Below are 20,576 nucleotides of genomic sequence, written 5' to 3'. Positions count from 1 at the left end.
TAAATGATTGTGTTGACAAAACATTATTATTTGACAAACCATTCTGAAGAGTGACTGCCTTGTGTTTGAGATCTGTATTAAATGTCTGAAATATTTGAGCAAGTTGCTCCCTGTATTGTTTTGCAAGCTTACTTCCTCCACCCACTTCCCACCCCCAACTAAAGTATGTTCATCAAATTGCTGGGTTGGAAAGGTTTGTAATGAGTTCTTTGAGCTGTGTGTCTTCCTCCCTCCATAACCCGCTTTTGATCTTCATCTCCTATTAAATAAAGCAAATCCCAAACAAATTAACTGTCAAACAGTTATGCTCCATCTCTTCAATCTGCTTCTAGGTTTTTCAAAGGCAAGTGCTGCATAGGTAAGGAGATGTCATGGTCTTCTTCCATCGATGTAGGAAGATAGCAGATATGATTGACTGAAAAAGCAGACCTACCCACTGCAAGCATGGCTTTCGCCCAGTCGCACATTATGGCAGCTAGAAGGCATCACCATAGTAGACTCATAATTGAAGTGGATGAGTACAGCTCCAACCCCACACAGGCTTTCACGTTCTACAACATTAACCAGGGACGTTTCCAGCCCCCACATGTGCAAATGTAAGTATTACAGTTTTGTTACTGCTCCAGCACAGCCTTCTGAATTGTTACTGCCTTGTTGATGCGGTATTTGATGGACCAGTCAAAAAGAATGCAAAGAACACTGCATTGCTGCCTTTCTAATAATAATTAGTATAGTGATACAAAATCAGGCCATTTGGAAAGTGGCCACTACTTTGTTAAAGGGTGGGTGAAAGGTCATTCCACTAGCATAACTTTAATGCATAATAGTATTAAAAAAAGAAATAAACAACAAGCAGTGGTAATGAAATGAGAGATTGTACAAGGCTGATACTTTCTGCAATCTAAATAGTTATTTGTTTGCATTTTGCACTTGCTTATTGGTGTAAATAGCTGTTGAAATACCAAGCCCATATCTGTACAACAGATATTGTTTGGTTAGTTATACTACAGCTGCATACAAAGAAAAAATGACATCAATAAGTAAAATGGTGTGGGCACCCATCCGACAACTTACTTTCATACCAACGTGCTGAAGATGCCAAGTGCTTAAAGAGTAATTAAAATAATGTGTTTGTTTCTGACTTCTTATATAATGACAGCATCAGTAAAATTAACTGCTCTAAATGATTTACTTGTAATGTAAAGTGAAGAATTATAATTACAAAATGAAACCTGCCATAAAGTTTAAAGCCAGAAGGAAGAGCAAAACAGTAAAGCTATTACAAATAAATTAAGTATAAAATTCTACAGTAAAATATTTTTATAGGGAATAAAAATGTCTGCACCATTTTATTGTGTTTATTAAAGAGGAAAGCAGCCTTATCTTCAGATGAGAAGACTGGTTTTCATTTTTTTTTAAAGGAAACTTGTTTTTTTTTTTCTTTACCAACACTGAATAAATAATCACCCCATTCACATTTTTGGTATTTAAAATGAATTGATACTTTCCAAACATAGAACATGATTTCTGCATTTGAAAAAAGTCAGCAATTATGAGTGGTTGAATGGTGTGTGACTGTTTAGTGAATGCTTATGTACATTCTTTGGCATAAATTAGATACTGTGTTAAAAAAATCTGGAGACTAACATACACCAGGATGGTGAGCAAACAATCATTTTTTGGGGGCAGTATATTAGCTTATAGTCTGTGTTTGGGGCTTTTAGGTACTATTGAAATGCAAACAGTAAAATGAGTAGTGTGTTAGCACTGGGAAACATCTTTTGTTTATAGAGCTGGCAAATGGTAGCAAAAGTACAAACAAACAAATGTCGGTTCAGAAATACTTCGATAAATGAAAAAAACAAATGCAGGTTGCTTTATTTGTCAAAGCTTAGCCATTCTTTGTGCATATTCAGACAGTTCCTGGGCACTCATGAATTTGTTCACCAGTCCTAAAAGCTGAGTGTTTTTCACTGGGCTGAAAATAAGTTACTAGTATCTACTTTGTACTCAACAATATGCTGCTTAAATTTCTAACCAGGAACAAATCATATTACCAGAGGGCTTAGAAAATCAACTGCATGATGGAAGTTCAGAACCTAAGCAAGTAGTTGAAAATAAGCTATCCTTAGAAAATTGTTCTTCAGAAGAATTTAGTAATCTCTTACAAATGATTAATACCATTGAAAAAGCTTGTGCAAATAGAAAAACAGGCTAAATCAATTGAAACATCTACCACAATCTGACCTGCTTGTTTCTTGGTACAGAAATTGTAAAGAATGTTTCTGAATGGCAAAAGATTGCTTTTGCCTCCTGTGACTGAATAGAACAGTGACAAAGAAGGGAAAAGTATATACAAAAAGTATAACAAAAGCACCTTTTATTCACATAATTATGGGTGAAATCTTAGCCCTGCTTTAGTCGATGCAAGTTTTGTCATTAACTTCAGAGACGTGAGGGCTTTGCTCTGTGTGTGTGGATAGCTCAAAATAACTACATTGGTGATGTTACAGGCAATCACAGACTTCAGACCTGTTCACATCTGAGCTTGTGTAAACTACTTGAACTGCAGTTATTTTTTGTGCTCTTCTTCTGAATTCAATCCTAGAGCTCTTTCTTGGTCCTCAGTGCAGTTCTATATTGTGTTTAACTTTTTAGCATCCATAACATACTAACAGCACTTTCCTCGTCCTGTTGTAGCCCACCATTCCCATGCTTGTGAGATGACTGGGTTGCCAGTGATGAGAAGGGTGGTAAATACTGACATCGTTTTCATGTCCGTCAGTTGTTCCTAGAAAGTTCCTGTCATGTTTCTTTGGGAAACTTTACTAAAGTCTAATGTAAAAACTAACCTTAATTACTGCTTTTTCTCTGAGGTTTTAACTTTGTTTTTCAATTTCTCTGCAAGTTTACCTATTGTTTTAAAGAAAAACAAAAACATTTGCACAGAAGTAATCAGATCTTCCTTCTGCTCATGCTGCAAGCAGTGCATTGGGTGTTGGTATGACAGCTGCTGTGTCAATGTGTTACCCAAGAACGTGGGGATCGAGCCTTCAGAAATGATTTCCAATGCAACTTAGATGCATTTGTGAAACTTGACGTATGTTTTTACCTATATATGTGTGTGCATATAACTTCAACATGAAAATCTGCATCTCATGGTTTTTTTTATCAATACCTCTTACCCATGAATATTCTCTGGCCCACTGCACAGACTCTGAAAGTTAAGCATACTTCAGCAACAGGAAAATGCTGTCCATACCTCCCCCCCTCCCCATCCAAACTATAAGAAAAAGCATCTGTACTAGGTGCTGTGTGGGTTGCCGTGGTAAGTCGCTTGTTTTTCCATTCAGCTCCAGAGAAGCAACAAGGGAAATGCATCCCTGACACCCAACTTGTGGCTGTGCTGTACTTTGAAAGATTTCAGAGGGAGAAGCAGCAACTGCTTTAAAGATTGCCCTACAGTGAAAAGTCAATAAGTGGTCTCTTAAATCAGTCCGTATCCCTGGTTTGTGCCAGGGTAGTATGCATAATTTGAGCCAGGCTTAGTGGTATGACCTGTAGCTCACTTTGCCAAGTGCTGGGCAGGGACAGCAATAATCAGAAGTTTGTTTACTGAACCAATGTTTAATCTTTTTAGCTTCAGTGGCTGTAACTGTAGCCAGGGTCAGCTCCCCTTCTTTCTTCTCCAGTTGTCCCAATTCATTTTGATGAGGAACTCTGTGAACTAAATGCAGCACCCTTCACATAGCTTGTACCTTAAGACAACCCTCACTCACTCGTTTGAAACCCACCATTCTCCATCCTTTGGTACCATCCATGGTACCTCTGCTCACCAACCATGGAGCTCCCTCTGTGCCATCTCTCATACCTGCAAAAACAGAGGCATTCTTAACATGCAGTTCCATTGTTTGAGGTTGGGACCTGCCATACCTACTCTACCATCTAATTCTTTTGTCATCTTCCCTTCTCCTTGTGACTGTGACCCTCTCACAGCATACATACTCCCTCAGCCACGCACATAGTGTTTGCAGTTGCTGTGTCTCAGGGTCCAAACATTCCCCTCTTTTTCAGCTGAGTTTCACAGTTTCCACTGTGTGCATACTTCCATGTACGACCAGCACATACGTAGTGTTCTTTGGGTATGATCATGTGGGTATGAACAAATCTACTGTGTTCATTTGGTATGATCTGATCACAGCTAATTTTACATGTTACCTCACATTTGGGTATTTTCTTCTCAGAAAATGTCACTTTAGAGAGAATGCTATAAGGTACTCCTAATGGTTTCTCTAGTGTCCCTGTAAAGGAAAAAAAAACACCTCATGAATAGCTGATGCTTAGTATAATGGCTTAATTAAAACAAACAAACAACAAAAAAAAAAACACTCCTTCATCCTAAAAGGTGTAGGAAAGATGGGTACAAAATAATTTATTCATACCCTAGTTTTGTAGTTGCGTTGTAGAAAATGCTAAGAACTTTTTTTTTTTTTTTAAATACATAACATGATTTGAATGTTTTAGATTTTATTCACTTGTCTAGTGAAGTTTTCAGGAACACCTCAGTTTACCTGGCTATAAATTTACTAGAATTATTCTTTGACTTAATGAAAAGACCATGTGATTAAAGATGATTATCTTACGTCTTTCAAGTAATACAGTTTCTATTGAAAACTACCTGAGTCAGTAGACCTACTGACTCAGGAGTAGTATTATTAATAAAAGATCTCCTAACTTTTTTTGAGAGTTTATTTATATAACAGTAAGATCCTGAATTGAAGCACAAGCAGCAAGGCATGTATTATATACTGCAACAATAAACAAAGCAAAACTAATTTTGTTTCTCCTTTCAAAATAGATGTTTTAAAAGTAAAATAATTCGTAACATTTCTGTATACCTCTCTGGTTTCTAGTGACATAAATATGACTCTAGCATGTCTGGATTTTTGATTTTATTTCACCAGAATTCCCTAATTGGAATAGCAGATATGGTTTAGCTGCATGTAGATACATTTGCTTCTATATATTGTAACCAAATATAGATTGAGGGTATAAAATTGAATGAGTTGAAAATAAGTATGACTGATATTGCAGAGAGGTGTTCTCTGCTTTTCTTTCCTAAATCATAAGTAAGTCTCATATAATTGGGTCAGATCTTTTCTTTTCCTCAGCTTAGAATAGCGAAATTGGGCTTTGAACAATGGAGCCTCACCCCTCACAGCATCTGATTTCATTTAGTATAATTAAACCCAGAAAGTTGCCACATTTGTCCTGACAATAGTCAGGCTTGAACGTACATTTACAGTTGTTGTCAGGAGAGTTCTTATCTTGCTTTGCATTACCACACTGAAACGTATCTCCAAAACGTGTTAATTAAATTTGTTGGAATAATATAACTTGCAGAAAAAAAGTTATAATTAAAGAAATGCATTTAAATATATTTACGTATCTAAAATAAATCTTTTCCCTGTGTACCATGTAATCATATTTAAACAATGAAACAGGATAGCACTGTTCCTTTGAAACTGGTAACGCCTTTGATTTATTTGTATTTGTTTCAGAGTTGCTGCCATAGTTCAATCTCTTTTCCTTAATCTCTTTAAATTAATACAGCTACCCAACAAATACTGAAAATGTTGTGATGTGAACATCAAGAATTTTTACACCTCCCATTAGTGATAGGTTTGTTTTAATAAATCCCTTCCATCAGACATATCGAGAAGACTGTAATCTTTTGTAAAGGTAAAAATTGGTATTAGAATTGCAAAGTAGACACTAGGAAGTTTGTAAGTACTTTATAACCTTGTTATGATGCATTTCCTGCAGGGTTGATCCAGTGCCCCATGATGCTCCCAAACCTCCGGGATATACTCGATTTGTCTGTATTTCTGATACTCACTCGAGAACTGATCCCATCCAAATGCCATATGGAGATGTGTTAATACATGCTGGTGATTTTACTGAGCTGGGACTTCCTAGTGAAGTAAAAAAATTCAACGAGTGGCTAGGTAGGTATTGAATTCTGTGTGGATTTGAAAGTAAATTTGTTTACTGAATGTATGTGCCCCTTCTGCCTCCCAGTAAAAAACATTGTGCAGTCAGGAATGATGAATATTAATTTGTCTTTTAAATTTGAATGGCAATGAGAAGGAATCACATATTTCTTTTTTTTTTTAACAAGTATTTTTGCATTTTTCCAACTGAGCAAATAAGATTTGTGAGACTATTCATCTGTTCTGCCTTCACACTCTCAAGTGTACATTAAGCAACTTTGTGGTGTTAGCAACAATTTAAGTCAGTAGGCCTTTAATGATTTGCATAAAACCTCTTACATACATTGTTATGGCTTTGCTTCCCTGAAAAAAAAAAAAAAGAGAAAAAATGTTGTTGTGACTGAAAACATTTGTCTGTTTAACCCCAGAGGCTCGTAGTTTTTTTATCTGGGGCTCAGCTGCACCACAGCAATGAATTCCAAACAAAGCAAAACGTGTGCCTGTGGTTGCTGTCTTGGATGTAGCAGACCAGATGTAGATGCCTTCTGTAGGCAACTGTTGGCATTGGTAACTGAAATTCTGTTCCACTGGGCAAGAGAGTGGTGATTTACATGTGCTTCTGCAGTGTTTTATATATGCTAAAAAAAAATGTCAGTAAAAACTGGAAAGCATACACTGTATCCAGACAAAAACCCGGATCCGTATTGTTATCAAAAACAGGATGAGAGGAAATGAAGGACTTGGGAAGAGTAAGGACAGAGTTTAAGGGTAATGGATTAAAATCCATTTTTATATTGGTTTTCTTTCCTTTAGTTTATGCATTTTGCATTTTCCCTTTTTTTTTTTTTTTTTTTGCTTCCTGTTACAGCATTCCACACTAGAAAGGCACAAAGCTGACAGACACATGTAGGCTGAAATGGGGTATAAAAAAAGGCAGTACTTCACAATTTAAGCAAATATTTACCAGCAAATAATTATTAGTTAAGACTGATATTTAATTCAGCTTGGAAACCCAATAATATGCCCAACATGGAGCAATTGCATTGTTCTGTTGCACTCAGTTAGGGGCAGCCTGCGGGGGTAGCACACTCTGCTATTGTGCCCTCTACTCTGTCCCTAAATAGAGCAGGTCTGCTGTACAACAGAAAGCAAATAATCCTATTTTGTAGGTCTCTACCATGTATTATACTGAAAATAGCATAGAAAGATAATACAAACTGTATGGTTATCCATTCTAAATAATATCAATTTTATTTATCTGCTAGTGTGGGAAGAAGAGTGCTTTGGGACATTGCTAGCAAGCGAAGATGGGGCTACGCACATTACTCACTGAACAGTTTTTGTCTCCCTAGTTCTCCGTCTGCCACCCTGCTGGTCACAGCTGTACAATGTTCTGAAGAAGTCCTTAAACTGAGATCCTCTCAGTTTGGTCAAGAGATTTCCCAAGGCATTTCTGTGATGGTCTCTTCATCATTTTTATTCCAAAAGAAGGCCTAATTCTCTTGACTTTTCAAGGCATCCTTCCAATTTCATGGTAGCATGCAGTTTGGGAAAAGGTGATCTGTGCGGTTTGGGATATATTTTTGCAAGAACATCTCTGAGATATCTGAGCTTAAGAAGCAAGAGATCTTTCTAGCTCGTTAGCAAAAATTGAAAAAAATGGAAAATTTAACTCAATTTTTGAATTCTGAAAAATGCAATGGAAGAATAGTTCGGAGTCACTAAACAGGCTTCATTCAGCTAGCATTTAAAGCTTTGTTTCAGTTCAAAAGTGTAAGCTTTTTTTTCAATTATGCTCAATAACATTTTAAAATGAAAACTTGTAGCTATTAAATGAACAATTTATGAATTCACCAATACTTTCAATGTTTGCAAAAATCTGTAGTAAGTGGTAGAATGGTTAAAAGTGTTCTCTTTAAGAAGAATTTTCAAAATTTTTGCAGGTTACCCATTTTGCTGTGAAAGGTGCTAGTCCCTGACAGTTTGGATTTTTCTAGATAGCTGTTTCCAGTATTTGCCATGATTTTCTAATTATAACTCCCACAGCCTATCCAACCTCCTCCTCCTTCCTTGCGTGAGCATTTTACTAGTTTGTTGAGAAAGTAATTGAGAGACTGGCCAGGACTTTTACTTTCAGCCTCCTTCTTATCTGTTGCCACCAAATTTACTTGTATTCTCCTTCATCCCATACTGCAGGGCGAGCTTTCCCACATAGTTATTTTGTTCTGTTTCACATATATGTCTTCTGCCATCAGTGAGCTATAGCTTTGTTTATGCCTTGGAATAAAGAGGAGAATATTTCTATGCCTTCCCTCAGCTTCCTTTTAGGCACTAGATGCATGTCCTACTTCTTCTATTAGACTATATCTTTATGTGTAGCATTTATTCCTCCCTTTCGGCTTTCTGTTCTAGCATATACCCTTGGGTCTCTGCCACTCTGGTCTATCAGCGTACTTCATCTTATCAGGAGGCCCTTCAGCAAGTTCAGATTTTATCTTTCTGCTTTACATAAAATGTCTGTTGCTGTCTGATGCGAAGTATATTTTACATTAACATCATTAACTTCCGTGAACCTTATGGTTATATCGAGCGCATGCTCAAGTGTTATGCTAATAGAGGCACGTTGGCTTGCTGAGTCATACCCTAAAATATGTTCTCTGTTTTTTAGGGTAACTGTATGTGGGTACTCAGGAAGGCCAGATGATATTTCTCTGTAGCCCAGCATTGTCTTTGGCTGCCTTGTTTGCCCCTTAGTCACCTACTTTTATACCTTTTATTCTCTCACTTCTACAGCCCTCCACTGCATTTCATTTCATTTCATTTCAGTTCATTCTTCTCAGTAATCAGTTGTTTTCTTCCCCTTTTCTTTTTCTGAAGCCTTCTCCCCACCTTTCCAGGGAAGGATTTGAGGTTTTACCAGGGCTAGGTTGATGCCCAACTGTAAGGAGGAGATAAAGGGCTGGTGGTAACTGGATGTGGATATTTTCTCAGCTTTAGATAGATGGTCCAAAGACTTCCTGAGCCACAATGTTACTGTGTTTATAATAAACATTTACAGATTTTTCTTCTCTGAGTTTTTTAACTGCTTTTTGAATCTGGGCAAATTTTTAATGCAGACATAATCTTGTGGCAGAGAGTTCGACAATGTAATGCGGATTGTGTGAAGAAGTCTGTATATTTTTAATTTGTCATCCACTAGTTTCATTTGGTATTTCCTAATACTGGAAGACGCAAGTGAACAATTCCATTCTTCATTCTGCTCCAGAACTTACAGGCTTTTCCCATATCTACCCTTCAGATATTTTTCAGGCTGAAGGCTGTTTAGAAGTCCTTAAATGCCTTTGATCATCTGTGTCTTTCTTTGTACATCTTCTTGTTCTTTATCGTTTTAAAAGGTGGAGAGACTAGGGCTGCACATGTACTGATTTATGCCCTGTCATAATGAAATTTCCTGTTTTGTTCTCTTTTCCTTTCTAATGTTGTGGATTATTGTTTTCATTTTTGACAGTGACTGAACAATGAGATGGCTTTTTCATAAAATTGCCTGTTGTAACTCTGTAAACTTTTTATTTTTGAATGGCAGTATCTATTTCATAATCAATCACTGTGTATCTACAATTGGGCTACTTACTCCAGTACTTACTGTTCTGCTGGAATTTATGTTCAGCTTCATCTGTTCTCTTATTGTCCAGTCATGAAGTACCATGATATACTTTTGCAAGTCGGGTTTCCATTTTGCTACTCTTATTCAGGGTAGCTTAGTAAAAGAAGGAGAAAGGGTATGAATAGTCAGTTTACAGAGTTTACCAATGGTACTAACATGGTCATTTCCTTCCCCTCTTTTTCCTGAATTGACCTTTCTGCTGTTTTTATATTTCTCCTTTTCCTTTCACTATATAGCTTATTTTCTGAATGTACTTTCCTTCCAGATTTGTAAATCCAGTTATTGGGAATCAGAAAAAATGAAGTAAAAAGCATGTGTTATGGTAGGCCTGGATGGGAGGCCATGAGGGCAGCGAAACTTTCTAGTGATGTTATAAGGATGGGTTGTTTGAAGTTTTGAACATATCCTAGTTTTCCAGTATGTCCAGGAGATTTTAATAGCATCACTTTAAACAGCTGAAAATAATTCAAATGGATTGTTTTTAAATACACACTAGTACGTAATCAACGCTAGATAAGGTAGGATATATCATGCTTGCTATGCACTGTAGCTAACTTTGTGCTCATATTTGTCATTATTTTTGTTTTTGTTTCTTATTCTCAACCTGCATATAAATCAAATGTGCTGTAGGACAAGTACAAAGACAAACGTCCTGCTCTAGTGTACTCATCAAACAATGAGTCCAAAACCGTCTCTGTTTTGTTTGTCCCATACTGTTGGCACTGGAAATTGCCAGCTTGGCTCAGTTGCTCTTGTAATTCTGTTTGCTCAAGACTGTAATATTCCAAATTTTTTATGCTCTAGGACCCACTGTCACTTTGAGATTGTGGGTAACTTTCCTGGAAATTTAACTAAATAGCTGGTGTGTGATATACGCTCCAACACATACTTTTGTATTCTCTCTGAGAATTATCTTCTGTGTATGGATTGAAAAGATTACTTAAACTAACACATTTTATAATATTTGTTGTTTCAGTGTGTTTGCTTGAGATTTTTCAATGTCAAATATACTCTTATTTGAAATTCAAGTTCAAGCTAAACTTGAAGAAAAAAAAAAGGTAGCTTTGCATTGTAGTGGAAAACAGTAATTAGTTCTTCAGACTATTTTCCTGAAAATATTAATCTTACTTGAGTATCATACATACACATGCACAAATTTGATTAAATTTTTTGACATGCACTTCAGGAATTGACCTGGGCAGATTCAGCTCAAAAGATAACATTTTTCTCTCAAACTGAAAAAATGTTTTTATATTGAAAATGCCTGCCCAGCTTTAGTAACTAGCACTAGTAGAATCACCTGCTTCTAGTATTACACAGGAGAACAAAATCAGCTAATTTTAGTCAATAAGCAGCATCCCTATTTTTAAGTTCTTGATGAAGAGTAAAAGATATTCAAAAAAGTCCAAAACACTAGACTTAGTTTTACTTTTGCTGTTGTGATAAATCTCGTGAAATAGTGGTAGTTATTTATCTTCCTCTCTTAACAGGTATTTTATATTTTTAGGTTCAATAATACATTTGAAACAGATTAAAATTGTGTTGAAGAAGAAAAAATATCAGCTTCAGAGCAGCAAAAGAAATTAGAATTTATAAATTGTAGTCATGCCATTTTGACCATCGGTAATTACACTATTTTTATGTTAATGCAGAAACCCCTTGAAAGGAGTATTTAAGCACTAATTATCTATTTACAAAAGAATGGCTTTGGAAATGCAGTGAAAAACATTGAGCTGTGTAGGGATTTAGAACAGATGTCATTTTTAAAAGACTGGGCACACTAAAAAAAGTGTTGGTTTTTATTGCATTTCTTAAAAGTGTGATGGCTCAGATCCGTTTGTACATCTAAGGCTCAGACAGTACGGTACAGAAAAGCAGAAAAGTGCACTGCAACACACTCTTCCATTATTGCTCCAGTTCTGGGGATTTCACGTATTTTGAAGACTTCTGAGCATTAAACTGGCTGCCAGGAGTCTCAAGAAATATTTAAGCTGCATGCCTGTACTGGGAAGACGAGCCAGAGCAACTGCTTTCCAGATACGCTTCCCATGCTAGTGATGAGAAGCTGTAGGAGCTCTGGGAGTGGTAGTTGCTAAAGGACTTTTCCTTCATTCCGTTGTTCCAAATACATTTATGCCTTTTTTTTTTTTCTTCACTTTGTACTTACATTGAGGTTGCTGCTTTCCACTGATAAAGCAGAATGTAGCCAGCCTGCAAGATTCTGAGCCTCTGGGATGGCTCATGTAAAAATGGCTTGTGGTTTTCATAAATATTGAGATGTCTGAACTCTCCAGTTTAAGCAAGTGAGTAAATTTATCCAGCCTTATTCTGGACTAGCAGTCAAGTGTAGCTTTAGGACAGTGAGACCCAGAAGTGCACAGAACAGCCAGGGAAGTGAAAGGTCTGGAGTATAATTCTGCAAACTCTGATTGCCTCTGGCTGAGATATTTGAAGGAGCCTGAGGAAGACAGGCAACCAAATTCTATTTAGTCCTCTTCAGATTTGACAGCCTCTCATCGTTCCCCCTTGTAAAATTGTGAGAACGATGCTTGATCCACCTACCACATGAATGTGTTGGAGGATTAATGATTCTCAGCACAGCACTTTGAACACCTATTACCAAGCACTGTCCGCAAACATGAAACATCATTATTAGTGCTGTGCACCTCATACAGTGACACAACACACAGTTCTTTGTAGTCTTCCCTTGCAGAATGTGACAATTGGGAGATACTGAAAGCACCTCTGTGGGATCTGAAGATCTGAACAGGAATCTGTATCAGGGTGTAGAGAGATCCATGTAGGAAGTCTAAAGTATTTTTGTTATTTTTTAACATAGTTCTCTATTTCCTTTGCTTTCGCTGTTCCCAGGTACATGTTGTAAACCAAAACTAGAAGGGCAAAAAAACCCGTTGTAGAAATTTATCTCCTCAGAAAGGTTTATTATTTAATACTATAACTTTTCAGAAAATAGCAGAAAAAATATTTATGAAAATGAACCCCATGGTTTATGTGGTTGGGGATTCTCAAACCATCAATTGCCATAATCCAAGGGGGCATATCAAAGGAAGGTTCAGCTGAGGCAAACCTTGCAGTTGTGCAATTTTTTCGACATCTGTTACTGACCACTAGTGGATGGAAGATACAGAGCTACATAATCTTGTGATGAGACTCACTGCAGCTACTCTCATGGTGTAATTTGCAGTATTCATGGGGTTGGTTCTGTGTAATTGCTAGGTTATTAAATAAACTAGGCTAAAAGAAAGCCATATTCCCTTTAGAAGTAATTTTGGCCAATTATTATGCGTGTTTATATAAAACACAGTATATCAAAGAATTTAAGTTGGACTATTAGCTGTTTGTTTGTTTATTTTTTTTTTACCTTTATCTACTTAGTTAAAGAAATCCTGGTTTGCAAATGTGAGCAATATTATATGTGTTTGTTGTTTTAGTGTTTGATACAATTACTGGCTTTTACAATGCAAGAGTGTCTTGATCTTGCAAGTTGTAGATGATTTAGGAAGGAGTGTTCATTTACAATATTATTCCAGATTACACACCATACAATAAGTATGTTAATGTGAATTTCCAGACGTCAGCCCCAGTGTTTAAACACAGAACTGTCAAAGAGATGCTAAAAAAAAAAACAATCTGAGACAGTTACGCAGTCTTTTTACTATATCACTCACTGCTGTATTCTAAAAGGTTGAAATGAGAGGGAGAAAGCATTAAGTGGGCACTTACATGTTTGTCACTGCTTTTAATGAATACTAAAAATTCTGCTCAGTACAATACTGGGAGAGAAGCAAAGCACATCTGCTTGTACAAGTTGGCATTTATCTCTGTGAGCTGTAAGTTGATAAGAATTGTAAGCTGCAAAAGAGGTCACTGTTTGGTAAAGATGCCTAACTTCTTAGTACAACAGGAGTCTGGAGTATAAACATCATGCATTTGCTTTTGAATTATTTGCAGTCTTTATCTAATTTAAGAAGGAGAAGGCTTGCTGATAGAATGGGATGAACCTTTAAGCACACAGAAATCTACTTTGAATGAACTTTCATGCAGAGAAATAGCAAACTAAGACACATCGCTCCGTGCTTTGAATTATGCAGTTTGTAGTTCAAGTGACAGTCCCCCAGCATTTCAACTTATGTTGTAAAAATTATGTTCACCATGAAAAGGACCTGCTGTAGTTTAGAAGTTAAGAATTGCTGTAATAATTTTCTAACTGGTGTATAAAACCACAAAAAATTAGATGTTCAGTTGATTTTCTTAATTGGTAATCTACAGTAATGAGAGGAATAAACAAAGATGTTACTAGCTAAACAAATATATATATGTATTCTCATATACATTATATTACCAGAGCTATTATCAGATTCTTATATTAACCAAACAAAGGCTAAGAATCTGTCTGAGGAGTGCTTGCCACAACTGACAAAAGCCCTATATATATAGTTAAGAAGTTATTAAGGTGATAACATCTTTTGGCTATATATGTAAGTTAAGTCTGATACCCCAGGCTTTTCTATAGTAAAATAATCTCAAAGAATACAAAATTACATCGATTTAGGAGGTTTGGGGCAGATTTTTGTATGTGTGATGAGCTGTTCTGGAAGCAGAATCACTGCTGCCTTAGATTTTGTCTTGCAGACCTTCTGTGGGATCGTAGGTATATCCTAAGAGTTGTCATCCCTTTGAAGCCTCTTGTTCAGACTGGACGTTAGTCTTACTAGGCTCTTACTTTTGGGAAACTCAAAGGAACATAATTATCTTTGGGGCCTCTACTACTTTGCCTATTGTAGTAAATGACTTTTGAATCTGTTGGGCATTTTCAGAAGGATATTGAAAGACGAGGGTACAGAAGTGTAAGACATCATGCTTCTATACCATTACAAGTTTTGTATTGGTAAAAGGGTAAGAAAAAGATACCCTTTTCTAAAACTGCTGAATTAAGTGCAAGAGAATGTGTCTCTGGCATTTTTCTGCATACAATTGAAGATTGCAAAAACAAAAGGAGAGGGAAAAATGAGGCAAAAGATACGAAGAACTATGTAGCAGAGAAGGAAAAGGAAGGAAAAAAAACCTCTTAACCCATGTTAAGATAATGGCTGGAAGAATAAATTGTTGTTTGGAGCCCCATTCCAAACTGGCGGAAGGCAAATGCTGGATGTGTCCTGAAAGAGAAAGCCCTGAAGCCCGGGACTGAATTGGAGCCAGTGTGTTTCTGACAGAATTTTGATGTGCAAACATTTTTGTTGATTCCAATTCCAAATAGGATGAAGTGGCTAGAGGTTGATTATGGAGGAAAATATTTTTTTATTTCTTTCAAGTTAGGCTTTCCAGGAGAGGAAAAAAAATGAATTTTTCCTTAGAAGTGAAATTTTTATTCACCCTAAAATATTTTTAAATGACATTTTGTTTCATTTTGTTTCCTTGGTAATGCCAGAATCATTACATGAATTTCCAAATATATCCCATTCCATCGAAGTGGTATTTTAATGATTTTAGTATGGAAGGCTGTTCAGGTAAAATTTTCTAACCAGGTCTAGTTGTAGTTCATCACCAGGTTACAGGGTTATTTTAGCAGAAGCTTCTCAGATGTGAAGAACAGGGAGGTTCCTGGTCTTCAGCAAAAATTATTGTCGTGATTTGGCTAATCAAAATAAGAAATCAGGATAAAAATGTAGCTTTCTCCCAAATTCCCCAAATTCAAAACCTAACTTTTGTTGTTGGTGTTGTTTGTTTGAAAATACATCTTTGACTCCCATAGCATATGTTCTTGAATGTATTTCTTGGCACTCCTGAAGGGCAGATCTATTTCTTACATGTTTGCTGCCTTAATTTTACTGGGGAATTAATTTTGTTCTGGATATGTGCGCAGAATTCCTGTGACAGATAAATTTTCTTTAATATCTTTATATACGTAGAGCTTCTGTATTAAAACCGAGTTTGCTACCTGCCCACCAGGAAAGCCATGTGCTAGCATCAAATGTTAATTGGTTATCAGCCGGGTATTTAGTCCTACTCATCTGCTAAATGGATAGTACAAGAAACGTACACTGAAGTTAATGGAACATACTCTCTAGTCGTGTTAAATAGCTTGTCTACCATAGATTTGTTCCGTTAGAATCACAACACAAAATGAGTATTTAATTCGTTTCAGCATTACAGGCTCTTTAAAATTCTTTTTCATTTTCCAGTGTGGACTTGGAGACACAAAAGATAGAGGGGACCTGTGGAGCTCTTCAAGTCCATCCTCCTGTTCGAAACAGCTCTAGTTACAGTAGGCTGCTCAGAGCCTTGTCCAGTTTAATTTTGAACATCTCCAAGGATGGAGATTTCACAGCTGCTCTGGGTACCTGTTCTACTATTTGACCATCCGCATAGTATTTTTTTTTTCCTTAAATTGAGTTAAGGAACTGTATTTAAGGAAAACAACTCAGTAGTTTTGTTGAATGAGGTTACTCCATCCTAGGTGCAGGTCTTTGCATTCACTTTTGATAAAGTTTGATGTTTCTGTCAGCCCATTTTTCCAGCTTTTGGGTATTCCTTAGTATAGCAAGACCTGCCTTTTGCTTTGTTGGCAGATCCATGCCCCTAATTTTGTGTTGTCTGCAAACATGCTGAAAGCGCACTCCATCTGATCATCCAGGCTATTAGTAAAGATGGAGAACAGCATTGGTCCCAGAATAGTTGGCTGAGGATAACTTTAGTGACTGACTGCCAGCTGGACTTTGTACCATGGATTCTGGCCCTTTGAACCCAGTGATCCAGGCAGTATTCAACCCACCTTATCATCCATCCATATCTCACCAATTTAGCTATAAGGATGCTATGAGAGAGTGTCAAAGGTTTTGCTGAAGTCACAGTGAAAAAAATCCAGTGCTCTCCCTGATGGAGCCGATCGTGTCCTCTGAGAAAGCAATTGTGTTAGTCAGGCATGATTTGCCTGTGTTAAATCAATGATGGATATTCCCGCTAACCTTAATGTGCTTAGAAAATGACATTGTGCGTGATTTGTTCAATAATTTTCCCAGACCTGATGTGAGGCCTGCTGGCTGGTAATTCCCCAGATTCCTCTTCTTGCCCTTCTTGAGGATGGGTGGGACATCTGCCTTTTTTTAGACATTGGAAACTTCTGTGATACCCCTGATTTTTCAAAGATGATAGACAGCCTGTGTCCATCTATTGAAACACTCCAGCTGCAAGCTATCCCCCTATGTCTCCATAGCCTCAGAGATGTCACAGCTCTCCACTGTGTGTGGAATTCTCCTTCCTCCTGGTAGTTCTCTGCTGTGTGTCTGCATATAGGTACCTGAGAAGAACCACAGTCAGGCTGCTTTCACAAGGGCATTGTGAGACCCTTCACCATCCTTTTACCACCCAGCTGCTTCCTCACTGCCCCCATGCCTTCGCTTCATGGTATGACAACCCTTCCCCAGCACACCTACTTTAAAACCCTTCCTACTGCATTCCTACTGAACCCGTTGGCAAGGACACTCTTGACTAAGTTTGCGAGGGAATCCCATCCCTGCACAATAGCCTTTGTTCTTCAGAAAGGGTGCCGTGGTTTTAAAAGGGGGAGCCCTGCTTTCAGCACCTGCTGCACAACCAGATACTGACTGTGGGATGCACACCCTCCCACCTGAGCTGTTGAACTCCTGACTGGGAGGATTGAGGTACCACTGGCGCTCTATCCCCTTCACCCCAGGGTTGTTAGTCACCCTTGATGCATTCAGGGTCATTATGATGGTCTCATTGGTGGCTACATGGCTGAGTGGTAGGGAAACTTTATATTTAGCGTATGACTATTTTGGAAAGAAAAAGGAAAACAGCTTAGCAAATGAAAATGCTACTCGGTGCTTTTAGTAAGGCTTGTTTTCATGGAGGTTGCAAATGGAAGATAAAGGGACCCCTCTGCACTGTAGCCTTTGGTAGGAATCATTCTTGCCAAAGCCAGGAAAACCTTCATGAGTGGAAATTCAACATTCTCAGCACAGTTTGTTGAAAAAGGGGCAGGAAATGTTCCTGATGTCATTTCTACCCATCTTGCCATTAGCACCTACGAGCAGGTGTGGGAATAAACTGGTCAACCTAGAAGTGTTTGAATGATCTCTGACCAAGTGCTGCTTGCACAAAAAATAATAGATGGAGAAGTGGTTGTTCTCAAGTTACGGGCACGTGTAGAAACTCAGGCTGTAGAAGAGCTGTTGGGCTGTGTGCTCTTGGAGAGGTCTTGGTCCTAGCCAAGGACCAAACCAGGGCTAGAAATTGTGCCATAGTCTGTGCCTAGAGTTGGAAAACCATATATTTGTGTTGGAAGGACATACTAGAATAAGAAAATACAAAATAATTTAAATATGATGAGAAAAAGTAAAAAGCTGTAGGTCAGAAGTAGGAAAGAAAGTTGCTGCTCTGAGGTAGTTTTCAGATAAATATCAATCGGATATTGCTAATGCTTGGTGGATCTTTAAATTGTAAAAAGCAGTTGTAACATTAGCAGTTTCTCAGGATTGTGCTCACACACCATGTTGGATTGTGTTCCTGCTAAAGCAAGGTGGTACTGGTACCTCTTAGGTCAGTGGTATGAGGATTGTGCCTTTAGTGCAGCAAGATGTATAGCATTCGGTGCTGACTTCTGCATGTGGACTAGTCATAAGAATTGGTAAGTACTCATGCTGGAAGCAGGGAAGGTAGGAAACATGTCAATAATATCATGGTCTGATAGCTGAGAATCTTTGTCTGTACCCACTTAATTGAGGTCTTATACATATAGTTCATGACAGCAGCGCCCAGCCAAAAATAAGGTTTCAAAGATTTCCTTCTAAGGTTAACTTTGCACTCTGAGTGTGCCTGGTGTAAAAGATGAAACATATTCATAAGTCTTCAAAGGACAAAGTTGAAGCAAAATACTGTTAAATTTATGTGCAAAAAATAACAGGAAAAATACCTCTGTGTTAGACAAAAAAATAAGATTTAAAGGGTAAAGAGAGCTTGTGGAGACAAAGAGAGGGAAATAGGTTTAGCAAGCTTCCACCTGGTATGGAATGAAAGGAAAAGAAAGGGAAAAAAACGGAGTTGCAAACTCATCAAAAACAGAGTTGTTAATTGAAAAGCTGACAGACCTGTAACTGCAGCAGTGCTTCTGGCCGCCACTGTAATAAATGTAACTGTACATTTAGAGTAATTTACTAATTGCCTAAGTAACACCCACAGACAGCAACATGACATAAATACATTAGTGGAAGCAACAACTATAACCAGCTCATGCAGGTTCTTGGCTGCTAGATCGATGGATCAGATGAGCTGAAAAAGATTTACACAACAAAATAGAAATGGAATTGTTAACAATATTGTGGGATACAGGATTTCTTTTTTTTTTTTCATTCTTTTTTTTTCCCCAAAAATGCTCTAAGGCCTGTAAATGCCCATACATATTGCAGCATGTAAATAACATTTTTAACTTAGGTGTGCACCACCTAGAAAACTTGTGGAAATGGCGTACACATCTGCAGAATGTGAAGCATTTCAGAAGCAAAAAATTGCAGTATTTATATTTCAAGTAGTCTTCCAGTTAAATAATGGAATCTCAATGTGTAATAATAAATATCTGAACAGAGTTTCTGGTAATACATTTTCTAAAGGCACATATGTATTGGGACAACAGGAAAGATTGTAAGATCAAATTTCCTAATGCAGGTGTTAGAAGTGCCTGGAAGTTATATTTAGGAGTTACCCATATATTTTCATTTGTCAGACACTGTGTTCAGCCACATGGTATCTCCTCTGGATTAGTGCTGTTCGCTCTCTCTCTTTCTGGAGTTCTGAATCACACTGTTGAATTTTATCCTTCAGTCCTACTTATGCCAGCTTCTGCCTCTGTATATGGTCTGGTAATTTATATTTATAATAATTTATATTCTCTAAACATCCTAATTCTGGGTTAGGCTTGGGATCATCACTAAAGGTGTATATAATGTTACAAATAATACATTTTAAAAATTAGAAATGATAAGATTGTTACTGTGCCAGGTTGGTTTCTTTTTCAGTAAAATACCTACTACTTCTCGCATTCTCCTGTTCTGACTGTCTTCATCCTGACGCAAATTAATACCACAGAAGCCAAGTAGTGAGTGCAGCTTTACACAGTTTCCATCTTTGCTTCCTCTCAGATATATGTATAAGTTTTCTGCTGATCTTTTTGGGAAGGTGATTGCTGCTTCCAAGTGCAGAGTCCATTTGATAACCAAACTTGGAGTTGGGTGGAAAGTTTCTGTTGCAGTGCTGCTCTCAGGAGAGCCCACGTGTGTGGGCATATATATTCTTGCCTTCAGCAGGAGGTTGTTAGGTTTTTCACTAAATACGGGTTGTAAAATATTCTCAAACATGAGTCATTTTAAATTATAGTCCATGGATCTAAGGAAGTCAGTGAGAAAATGGAGCAGAGAAAAACGGGACAGAGGCAAACTGTGAGACTCGTCTTGGGGATGTGGAATTCTGACAGCAAAGCCCAAGCCCTGTCTTGCGTGATGGCTTGGTCCTCATATCAGGGCAAAGAGGGCAGCAAACCCCCCCTGGCTGACCCAAGCCTTGAGTCAATGAGACCTCCTCAGTGCAAGCTGATAATGACCGCAGGCCTGGGAGAAGAGAGCTGGGATTATTTTTTCAAGCGTTGTGGACAGTTTCCTTTGAATCCTAATTTCTGTCACTGAGTTGTCATCACAGTAAGTGATACTTGCAACACAAATGGCAATTAAATAGGAGTAAATGCTAGAGCAGAAGTCTGCAGACCGTTATTTAAGGTTGGTGAGTTGAAAGTAGTTTCAACACATTAATGCTAAGCAAGCTAAATCATACTGTGCTCTGAAAAAGACAGTAATGTCATTTACCTGAAATCACCAGGAGTAATTGTAGTA

The 20,576-nt window shown here is 37.6% G+C and overlaps 1 protein-coding gene across 5 annotated transcripts in view; it reads left to right on the top strand.

The window, feature by feature from the left end:
- Window positions 1-20,576, top strand: part of MPPED1 (metallophosphoesterase domain containing 1) — a 65,734-nt gene that overhangs the window by 14,309 nt on the left and 30,849 nt on the right. For all 5 annotated transcript variants that reach the window (XM_083820020.1, XM_083820017.1, XM_083820021.1 and 2 more), the window contains exons 2-3: window positions 333-596; window positions 5,827-6,012. In XM_083820020.1, coding sequence (XP_083676146.1) covers window positions 445-596; window positions 5,827-6,012 — 338 coding nt within the window. In that variant the 5' untranslated portion in view covers window positions 333-444. The remainder of the gene's footprint in view (window positions 1-332; window positions 597-5,826; window positions 6,013-20,576) is intronic.

The sequence above is a fragment of the Anser anser genome, assembly GCF_964211835.1.
Source record: "Anser anser genome assembly, chromosome: 1".
Lineage (NCBI taxonomy): Eukaryota > Metazoa > Chordata > Aves > Anseriformes > Anatidae > Anser > Anser anser.
This window is presented reverse-complemented; position numbering and strand designations above follow the sequence as displayed.